General features: G+C 37.4%; 2 protein-coding genes across 2 annotated transcripts; both read left to right on the forward strand.

Annotated features, from left to right (window-relative positions):
- The first annotated feature begins 6,244 nt into the window (after positions 1-6,244).
- On the forward strand, positions 6,245-9,151 carry LOC149663534 (uncharacterized). The gene is made up of 2 exons (XM_089841889.1): positions 6,245-6,365; positions 6,489-9,151. The coding sequence occupies exons 1-2, from the start codon at positions 6,245-6,247 to the stop codon at positions 9,149-9,151; spliced, it is 2,784 nt and encodes a 927-aa protein (XP_089698015.1).
- A 44-nt stretch (positions 9,152-9,195) lies between these two features.
- Positions 9,196-11,289, forward strand: LOC149663535 (uncharacterized). Its single transcript, XM_089841890.1, has one exon. The coding sequence runs from the start codon at positions 9,196-9,198 to the stop codon at positions 11,287-11,289; it is 2,094 nt and encodes a 697-aa protein (XP_089698016.1).
- The last annotated feature ends 525 nt before the right edge of the window (positions 11,290-11,814 follow it).

Consider the following 11,814-nt stretch of genomic DNA (forward strand, 5'->3'; position numbering starts at 1 on the left):
ACGAGAGGAAGGCAGGGGGCGATTAGTTTCGTTTTTCTCTTTGGACAACGTCGATGGAGAAGGGCAGATGGCGCAATGATTGCTCAATTTTTATTGGCTCTCAGAATGGGAAAAGCAAAATTTTTGCTTGTATCTGAACAGAAGGTCAAATGTTTTTCGTGATCTTTGCGAAGATGCGAATAGACGAAGGCGCGAACACGCGAGCGCGAACTCAATGTGGACAAAGCTTTAAACCAAACGATGATAATGGAGTAGAAGCCAATGATACAGATTGGTGTCTATGTGGAATAGACGGAAGACCAGTGGATGGTGGTGTTAGAAGCCAGTGTAAGTGCAGACTGGTGTCAATGTGGGATTGACAAAGAACAGAAGCTGGTGGTGATTAGAAGCCAGTAAGAACAGACTGGTGTCCGTGTGGGATGGACGAAGAACAAAAGATGGTGGTAATTAGAAGCCAGTAAGAACAGACTGGTGTCCGTGTGGGATGGACAAAGACCAGAAGATGGTGGTGTGAGAACTTAAGTTGAGGAGCCATTTCCGTGACTGTGAAAGCAGTTCGGAAATGGCGAACACGTTTGCTCCGATACGCAAACTGCGAACGCGGTCACGGGCACACGATTGACACTTGGGGACCGATAAGGAGTGATTGACATCTGAGGACACAATTAACTATAGTTCATTAATAAGAGGATTTCATAATTAGTTGAGCGCCGTAAAGCATATAATTAAACACTCGCTGTGGAAAAAGAACCCAAGACATTTATATGTAGGGACCTGAAAACACACGATATTTTCACCGCATAAATGGGGACCTTAATTCCAGATTACTTTCAAATTTCAGATATAGATGTCGCTAGGTGAAAGTCCCCACTTGTCAATGAAGTCACTGCGTTGATCTTGTAAGTGTATAATCAAAAAATGTCCCCAGATATAAGGTAGGAAGACGGTTTAGGTCCCCACTTGTAAACCTGAAATCAGCTCAAAACTTAAGTGTTAAGCCTTTAAAAGGTCCAATTTCCTAAATTTCATTATAATAATCAACATTTAAACTATAAAATTAAAATATACATGAAATTATAAAATGTGTGTTTAAAAGACCCCACTTGTCTGTTGAAATGACAATGAAGGTCCCTACTTGTAAATTTATCGAGTGTGAAAAATGAAATTGAAATACCTGATGGAACCATATAGGCTTCGACACTAATTCAAAATCTAATAATTTATACACAAATGTCCCCAGATATAAGGTTGGAGGACGGTTTAGGTCCCCACTTGTAAACCTGAAATTAGCTCAAAACTTAAGTGTTAAGCCTTTAAAAGGTCCGATTACCTAAATTTCATTATAATAATCAATATTTAAACTATAAAATTAAAATATACATGAAATTAGAAAATGTGTGTTTAAAAGACCCCACTTGTCTGTTGAAATGACATTGAAGGTCCCCACTTTTAAATTTATCGAGTGTGAAAAATGAAATTGAAATACCTGATGGAACCATATAGGCTTTGACACTAATTCAAAACCTAATAATTTATACACAAATGTCCCCAGATATAAGGTTGGAAGACGGTTTAGGTCCCCACTTGTAAACCTGAAATTAGCTCAAAACTTAGGTGTTAAGCTAAAAATAGGACTGATTACTTAAATTTCATTCTGATAATCAATATTTTAACTATAAAATTATAATATACATGAAATTTGAAAATGTGTGTTTAAAAGACCCCACTTGTCTGTTGAAATGACTGTGAAGGTCCCCACTTGTAAATTTATCGAGTGTGAAAAATGAAATTGAAATACCTGATGGAACCATATAGGCTTCGACACTAGTACAAAATCTAATAATTTATACACAAATGTCCCCAGATATAAGGTTGGAAGACGGTTTAGGTCCCCACTTGTAAATCTGAAATCAGCTCAAAACTTAAGTGTTAAGCCTTTAAAAGGTCCGATTACCTAAATTTCATTATAATAATCAATATTTAAACTATAAAATTAAAATATACATGAAATTAGAAATTGTGTGTTTAAAAGAACCCACTTGTCTGTTGAAATGACTGTGAAGGTCCCCACTTGTAAATTTATCGAGTGTGAAAAATGAAATTGAAATACCTGATGCAACCATATAGGCTTCGACACTAATACAAAATCTAATAATTTATACACAAATGTCCCCAGATATAAGGTTGGAAGACGGTTTAGGTCCCCACTTGTAAATCTGAAATCAGATCAAAACTTAAGTGTTAAGCCTTTAAAAGGTCCGATTACCTAAATTTGATTATAATAATCAATATTTAAACTATAATTATAAAATATACATGAAATTAGAAAATGTGTGTTTAAAAGACCCCACTTGTCTGTTGAAATGACTGTGAAGGTCCCCAATTGTAAATTTATCGAGTGTGAAAAATGAAATTGAAATACTTGATGGAACCATATAGGATTTGACACTAATTCAAAACCTAATAATTTATACACAAATGTCCCCAGATATAAGGTTGGAAGACTGTTTAGGTCCCCACATGTAAACCTGAAATCAGCTCAAAACTTAAGTGTTAAACTAGAAATAGTACTGATTACTTAAATTTCATTCTGATAATCAATATTTTAACTATAAAATTATAATATACATGAAATTTGAAAATGTGTGTTTAAAAGACCCCACTTGTCTGTTGAAATGACTGTGAAGGTCCCCACTTGTAAATTTATCGAGTGTGAAAAATGAAATTGAAATACCTGATGGGTCCATATAGGCTTCGACACTAGTACAAAATCTAATAATTTATACACAAATGTCCCCAGATATAAGGTTGGAAGACTGTTTAGGTCCCCACTTGTAAACCTGAAATCAGCTCAAACCTTAAGTGTTAAGCCTTTAAAAGGTCCAATTTCCTAAATTTCATTATAATAATCAATATTTAAACTATAAAATTAAAATATAAATGAAATTAGAAAATGTGTGTTTAAAAGACCCCACTTGTCTGTTGAAATGACTGTGAAGGTCCCCACTTGTAAATTTATCGAGTGTGAAAAATGAAATTGAAATACCTGATGGAACCATATAGGCTTCGACACTAGTACAAAATCTAATAATTTATACACAAATGTCCCCAGATATAAGGTTGGAAGACTGTTTAGGTCCCCACATGTAAACCTGAAATCAGCTCAAAATTTAAGTGTTAAACTTGAAATAGTACTGATTACTTAAATTTCATTCTGATAATCAATATTTTAACTATAAAATTATAATATACATGAAATTTGAACATGTTTGTTTAAAAGACCCCACTTGTCTGTTGAAATGACTGTGAAGGTCCCCACTTGTAAATTTATCGAGTGTGAAAAATGAAATTGAAATACCTGATGGAACCATATAGGCTTCGACACTAATTCAAAATCTAATAATTTATACACAAATGTCCCCAGATATAAGGTAGGAAGACGGTTTAGGTCCCCACTTGTAAACCTGAAATTAGCTCAAATCTAAGTGTTAAGCTAAAAATAGGACTGATTACTTAAATTTCATTCTGATAATCAATATTTTAACTATAAAATTATAATATACATGAAATTTGAAAATGTGTGTTTAAAAGACCCCATTTGTCCTTTGAAATGACTGTGAAGGTCCCCACTTGTAAATTTATCGAGTGTGAAAAATGAAATTGAAATACCTGATGGAACCATATAGGCTTCGACACTAGTACAAAATCTAATAATTTATACACAAATGTCCCCAGATATAAGGTTGGAAGACTGTTTAGGTCCCCACATGTAAACCTGAAATCAGCTCAAAATTTAAGTGTTAAACTTGAAATAGTACTGATTACTTAAATTTCATTCTGATAATCAATATTTTAACTATAAAAATAAAATATTCATGAAATTATAAAATGTGTGTTTAAAAGACCCCACTTGTCTGTTGAAATGACTGTGAAGGTCCCCACTTGTAAATTTATCGAGTGTGAAAAATGAAATTGAAATACCTGATGGAACCATATAGGCTTCGACACTAATTCAAAATCTAATAATTTATACACAAATGTCCCCAGATATAAGGTTGGAAGACGGTTTAGGTCCCCACTTGTAAACCTGAAATTAGCTCAAAACTTAGGTGTTAAGCTAAAAATAGGACTGATTACTTAAATTTCATTCTGATAATCAATATTTTAACTATAAAATTATAATATACATGAAATTTGAAAATGTGTGTTTAAAAGACCCCACTTGTCTGTTGAAATGACTGTGAAGGTCCCCACTTGTAAATTTATCGAGTGTGAAAAATGAAATTGAAATACCTGATGCAACCATATAGGCTTCGACACTAATTCAAAATCTAATAATTTATACACAAATGTCCCCAGATATAAGGTTGGAAGACGGTTTAGGTCCCCACTTGTAAATCTGAAATCAGCTCAAAACTTAAGTGTTAAGCCTTTAAAAGGTCCGATTACCTAAATTTGATTATAATAATCAATATTTAAGCTATAAATATAAAATATACATGAAATTAGAAAATGTGTGTTTAAAAGACCCCACTTGTCTTTTGAAATGACTGTAAGGTCCCCACTTGTAAATTTATCGAGTGTGAAAAATGAAATTGAAATACCTGATGGAACCATATAGGCTTCGACACTAATTCAAAATCTAATAATTTATACACAAATGTCCCCAGATATAAGGTTGGAAGACGGTTTAGGTCCCCACTTGTAAACCTGAAATTAGCTCAAAACTTAAGTGTTAAGCCTTTAAAAGGTCGGATTACCTAAATTCCATTATAATAATCAATATTTAAACTATAAAATTAAAATGTACATGAAATTATAAAATGTGTGTTTAAAAGACCCCACTTGTCGGTTAAAATGACTGTGAAGGTCCCCACTTGTAAATTTATCGAGTGTGAAAAATGAAATTGAAATACCTGATGCAACCATATAGGCTTCGACACTAATACAAAATCTAATAATTTATACACAAATGTTCCCAGATATAAGGTTCGAAGACGGTTTAGGTCCCCACTTGTAAATCTGAAATCAGCTCAAAACTTAAGTGTTGTTAAAACATTTTTATATATTCTTTAAAATTTAGTGATGTGTTATATGTACTTGTATTTTCAATATGCTTAATGTGTTCGCCTCGCATGGAACAGTTTAGGCCACCTATGGTGTACTTCGGTCACTGCTCATGGCCTTTCTCTTGTCAAGGCCAGGAGCAGATAGAAAGTTTGATTTGGAGAGGAGATAAGGGAACGGGGGTTCCTACACGTGTTGGTCCCCTTCCCAACAAAAGAAAAGGGCCTTTTATGGTCAAAAAGGAACGAGTAAAAATCAGCGTCTTTTCTAAGAAACTCCCGCGAAAGTAAGACGTATGAAAAGTCCATGCGAAGCGAATAGAACTTTTACTACTATCGAGAATTTAAAAAATAAAGATTTTGTTGTTTTTCATGGTTACTAAGTCCACTTAATTTGTATAGAACTACTAATTTCAACGCGACAAAAGAATTATCTTCCGTATACAAAATCGTTCCTTAAATTAGTTAAATTCAAATAAATAATGCGACGGGTGTTTCAGTCCGCCCGAAAAATCAAGCTCTCCCAAAGCGACTGCATATTAATTCTATCATTAATAACATTTCGCCATAACCCGGGACGTATGCGGTTGATGTGTTTATACTAATGAATATTGCGAGTGATTATAATCGAAACTATACGAGTTGAGTACAAATAATCAAGAATCATGTTTGGAGAAGACAACCCGGATGAATATCGTGATGCGCCGGAGCGACCTGGCAACCAAGATGGTGCGACAAGTAACATTTTAAGTAATCAATATCGAGATGATGGTGACGCGAACTTGAAACTTTCAAAGTTAATTCGGAGAAGAGGAGCCTTTAAGTCGCTTATTACGAGATATTTAAAATCAATGGAAGAAGAATGTAACTCTTCTCAGCCGCGAGCAAAGGTAATAAAAGACTTTTTAATTCAATTAAAACCAAGAGAAGAAGCTCTTCAAAGTATCAACTTAGAAATCGAAGAATTAATAATAGATTCCGAGAGATATGAAAGGGAATTTACTAGCACGCAAGATTACCTTTCAAACATTATCAGAATTAAGGATTTAGCAAATCAAGTGCTAAATAGCGAACGCGAGCCGGAAGTAAATATTTCGCTCAGTCGAGCATCTGCAAATACCGGGATAGCCGAGTTAGAAGAGCGTCGGGCAACCAACTCACAAATTAGAGAACAATTTATGCGAGAAAATGGAAGTCATAACAATCAAACTAGATTCAATAGAGAAGATGAAGACCTTTCAGGTACCGTCCGAAGTAACGGTAGAAGAGTAGGCGTGCGATTGCCAAAAATTGAGATTCGTAAGTTTAATGGAGAATTCACCGATTGGACCCGATTTTGGAGCCAATTTGAATCAAATATCCATACAAATGATGCTGCTGACGTGACGGATAAATTTTCTTAATTGACGTCCTTACTGGAAGGACCAGCCCTAAACGAAATAAAGGGATACACGGCCTCTCCACAAAATTATCAATTAGCCATTCAAACGTTGCATGAAAGGTTTGGCCGTAGCGACATCGTTGCGAAATCTCATTTAAAAGCCTTAAAGAATCAGTCTCCTATTCATAAAGCGAGCGATGTTGTAGCTTTAAGAAAACTCTACAATAACTGCGAAGTACAATTGAGATGCCTTTACGAGCTTGGACAGAAGAAAGAACTAAATGCTGCACTTTTGGGAACAGAGATACTCGATTTGCTGCCTAAAGAAATATCATTAGCCTTTTATCGTACTAATCAAGGTTCAGCTTTAGTCAAAATAGATGATCTGATGGCGTTTCTAAAAGTCGAGATCACCTGCAGGGAGCAGGCTTACGCAGATTCGAAAATCGAGATGGAATCAAAATCAGCGAATATTAAAGAGCACCAACAGAATACAAAACGCGAACTAGGACGCGAACGTAATTGGGCCCCTAATAAACCTAAATATGCCAGTGCTGCAGCATTAACTACAACGGTACAGGAACGAAAATGCATCCTTTGCGAAGAGACTGGGCACAACCCAATCAACTGCACTAAAATAAGCGTGAATGAAAGAAGAGAAATGGCAGCCAAAAAGAGATGTTGTTTCATTTGTCTTAAACAAAACCATTTAGCGTCGGACTGTTACCTGAGAAGTAGAAAATGCAAATATTGCAATAAAGAACATCATCCAGCACTTTGTAACACGAATATTAAACATAAACCAGAAAAAAGTAGAGAGGACACTGAGCCGAAAAGCACGGAGAGTAGAGAAACCCAAGTATCAGCAGCTGTGCAAACTGAAACGGTTGGAGTGGTCTTACTGAATACGGCTAAAGCGATCTTATCTAGCGAAGATGGTAGTCAAAGAACAGGAGTTAGAATTTTGTTAGACGAAGGAAGCCAAGGCTCCTTCATTCGAAAAGCTATTTCGCGACAACTCAAGCTACCAGTCATAAGGGAAGAATCGTATAGCGTGCATCCTTTCGGGGGTGGAACTCCCATTCAGGCGACAAGAAGGAGAGTCAAAGTAGAACTGCGAAATAAAAGAGACCCTACCAAACGAATAAGCGTTGAAGCGGCCGAGACCCCTGATATTTGTGAGGGTGAATTCAAACTGGCGAGCGAAGAAATCATTGAGAAAATGAAAGGAAAGGGGCTTCCTTGGGCTGACTCCCCCTTTGGGGAAGGAGAACCTGAAAGAACTCAAGTAGATCTGTTAATCGGCTCTGATTATCTATGGGCAGTTACTACGGGAAAAACTGAAAAAATAAGCGAAACATTAACCGCGAAGGAAACCACCTTTGACTGGACTGTGGCAGGTCCAACGCAGGTGGATTCTAATAACGCAATAGTAGGAGCAATATCCGTATCAAGTTTGGTCGTAGAAAACGAAGATGAAATGATATCACGCGAACTGCGAAGATTTTTTGACCTAGAAACGATGGGAATTACTGACACGGATGCAGTATGCTCTGACAACAGTGAACTTCTAGAATCATTTGAGAAAAATATCAAATTCCAAGAAGGGCGATATGAGATTTCTTTCCCGTGGAAAAAGAATAAAGAGCAATTAAGCGACAACTATCCAGTAGCGTTAAAACGTACGCGTAACTTGATCACACAACTCAAGAAAGATCCAAAACTCCTTCACGAATATAATGAAGTTATTAAAGAGCAAGTCGAACAGGGTATCGCCGAATTGGTCACCCCTTCAATCAAAAGTGTCGATCTAGAAAAAATTGAAGATGAATTCATACCAATCTTCTACTTACCACATCGCGCTGTCATTAGAAAGAATCACGACACAACAAAGCTAAGAGTAGTACAGGATGCATCTTCCCATGAAGTCGGAAAACTCTCACTAAATGAATGCCTCGAAACAGGCCCTAATTTAAATCCAGAATTATTAGACGTCTTAATTCGGTTTCGAGAAGGAGCTATCGCCTTCATCGGTGATGTGGAGAAAGCGTTTCTCCAAATTTCAATCAATGAGAATGACCGTGACGTGTTGAGATTTTTATGGCCAGATATTTACAACATTGATTCTGCGACAAGTCTTCAAGTTTATCGGATGACTCGATTACCATTTGGAGTGACAGCGAGTCCCTTCGTACTGGCCGAAATTCTAAGATATCACGCACGAAAATACTCTGAAGAGAAACCAAGAATATGGGAGCTCGTTGATAAATCATTCTATGTAGATGATTTAGCTGCAAGCACAAGCACAGTAGAAGACGCGTATTATCTCACCACAGAAGCGGCTTTTATCTTGAAAGAGGCAGGAATGAACCTCAGGAAGTTTAAGAGTAACTCTCGCGAGCTTAGAAAATTATGGAACCTTCCTGAAGCTCCAAGTTCCAACACTAAAGTATTGGGGTTATACTGGGATGAAAATCGAGACGTTTTGGTGTATGACTGCGATTCCTTAGTAAATGGATTATCCGGGAAATCAAATACAAAGCGATGGATTTTAAAAATTGTCGCTCGCATATTTGACCCTTTAGGATTTCTCTCACCTTTTACAATCCGAGCGAAGTTCATCTTACAACTGCTATGGGTGAAGGGAACAAAATGGGACAGCGAACTAGACGAAGAAGTATCCTCCTTATTTGAGAACTGGTAAAAGATATAAAGAAAGTCGAAATTCCAAGATTCTACTTTGGAGCGATGTTTGGGATAGAGAACAGTAATTTAACTTTACACTGTTTTGTAGACGCTAGCAAAAAAGCCTTTGCAGCCTGCGTATATTTGAGATTCGAAAATGAACAAGGAGAAATCGGCACGTCTCTAGTTATAGCAAAAACTCGCGTAGCTCCCATCAAGAAATTAAAACTCCCAAGGTTGGAGCTAATGGCAGCAGTACTAGGAGCAAGATTGGTCAATTATTTGCTAAAAACACTCAAGATTAAAATATCTAGCACGCATTTGTGGTCTGACTCGACCATCGCTTTGTATTGGATAAAGGGTTCCGCGTCTAAATGGAAACCATTTGTATCAAATAGAGTGAGCGAAATTCAGACACTAACCGATCCAAGAGCATGGAAACACGTGAAAGGCACAGAAAACCCTGCCGATCTCCCAACTAGAGGGAAGAAAGTTAATGACTTAATAACAAGCTCACTCTGGTGGAGTGGACCAAAATGGCTCCGTGAAAACCGCGAAGAACAAGATGAAAATTTAAAAACAGAGGGAATAATAAATTCTGAAGAGGTCCAAGAAGAATTACTGGTCAGCGAACGCGAAGGCCTTACCGTTGCAGCAGTCCAACTGCAAAAAGAGCCATTTTTGGATCTCGATAGATTCAGTAACTTAGAGAAGGCAAACAGAATAACCGCCCATTGGCTCAGATACATGAGAAATTTAAGAAATCCAAATAAAAAGGTTACTGGAGAATTATCAGCCGAAGAACTGATTGTAGCTGAGTGCTACTGGGCAAGAAAGGCTCAAGAAAGAGCATTCCAACAAGAAATAAGCGCACTAAGGAAGGGCGAAAAATTGCCTTCAGATTCGAAGATTTTAACCTTGGAACCATTCTTAGATCAAGAGGGTCTGTTATGTGTAGGGGGACGAATAAATGAAGCGAAAATGACGTATAGAGAACGTCATCCCTGGATTCTACCCTCTGATCATCGATTCTCGGAGCTACTCGCGCTACACCTCCATGAGAGACTTCTACATGGAGGGGTAAATGATACGCTTATTGAACTTAGAGAAAAATATTGGCTTCTGAGGGGTCGACAAGTCGTAAAGAAGGCCATTAGCCACTGCTACGTATGCAGAAGATTTAAAGTAAAACCTGAAAATATGACCATGGCCCCTTTACCTGCGAGTCGTGTGGCACCTGCACCACCCTTTGAGGTGTGTGGACTAGACTTTGCTGGCCCTTTATATACGCGAAAACAAGAAAAATGCTATATAGCTTTATTTACATGCGGCGTTACGCGAAGCATTCATCTCGAATTAGTGTCTGATATGACAACGGATAAATTTTTGTTAGCTTTGCGACGGTTTATAGCGCGACGCGGAATGGTGCGAAAAATAATCTCGGATAATGCGAAAAATTTTAAAAAGGCGGAAGCCGATCTCAAAGAAATTCGAAGATGTCTGAAAGCTCCCGAAGTGCAAAAACCCGCCGCTAAATTTCAAATTTCGTGGGTATTTATCGCCGACCGGGCGCCCTGGTGGGGCGGGTTTTATGAACGTTTAGTGAGGAGCGTGAAGACTGTCCTGAAAAAAGTTCTCGGTCAAGCGCGTCTATCGCACGAAGAGCTTGAAACAATCTTAACCGAAGTTGAAGCCGTAATTAATTCGCGACCGATTACCTTTACATATAATGACGTTGGCGAACCGCGACCTTTAACTCCCGCCCATTTTTTAATCGGTGATCGATTAACAGCAATTCCCGCGCGTAAATTTCCAGTTGAAGAAAATCCTAACGCGACACGCGAAATATTAACCAAAAGACTTAAATATCGAGAAATTCTAATTGAAAGGTTTTGGAATCGATGGCTAACCGATTATCTCATGGAACTAAGATCGGCGCATCATCGACCACATAGTAAACCAACCCCAGAGCTGAAAGTAGATGACGTGGTTTTAGTTAGCGAACCTAAAATACCTCGCCAAAATTGGAAGATGGCAATAGTCCAAAATACACACGTTGGCCGAGACGGAAAAATAAGGTCTTGCCATCTTAGATTGTCAAATGGTTCGGAAATAAGAAGACCCATTCAACTCCTCTACCCCTTGGAACTTTCGTAAAACAAAATAATATGGTTGAACTTGCGTTCAAGGGGGGGAGTAATGTTAAAACATTTTTATATATTCTTTAAAATTTAGTGATGTGTTATATGTACTTGTACTTTCAATATGCTTAATGTGTTCGCCTCGCATGGAACAGTTTAGGCCACCTATGGTGTACTTCGGTCACTGCTCTTGGCCTTTCTCTTGTCAAGGCCAGGAGCAGATAGAAAGTTTGATTTGGAGAGGAGATAAGGGAACGGGGGTTCCTACACGTGTTGGTCCCCTTCCCAACAAAAGAAAAGGGCCTTTTATGGTCAAAAAGGAACGAGTAAAAATCAGCGTCTTTTCTAAGAAACTCCCGCGAAAGTAAGACGTATGAAAAGTCCATGCGAAGCGAATATAACTTTTACTACTATCGAGAATTTAAAAAATAAAGATTTTGTTGTTTTTCATGGTTACTAAGTCCACTTAATTTGTATAGAACTACTAATTTCAACGCGACAAAAGAATTATCTTCCGTATACAAAATCGTTCCTTAAATTA

Source organism: Phalangium opilio, unplaced genomic scaffold (genome assembly GCF_054372755.1).
Source record: "Phalangium opilio isolate 3A_F unplaced genomic scaffold, DU_Popi_V2 ptg000061l_1, whole genome shotgun sequence".
Lineage (NCBI taxonomy): Eukaryota > Metazoa > Arthropoda > Arachnida > Opiliones > Phalangiidae > Phalangium > Phalangium opilio.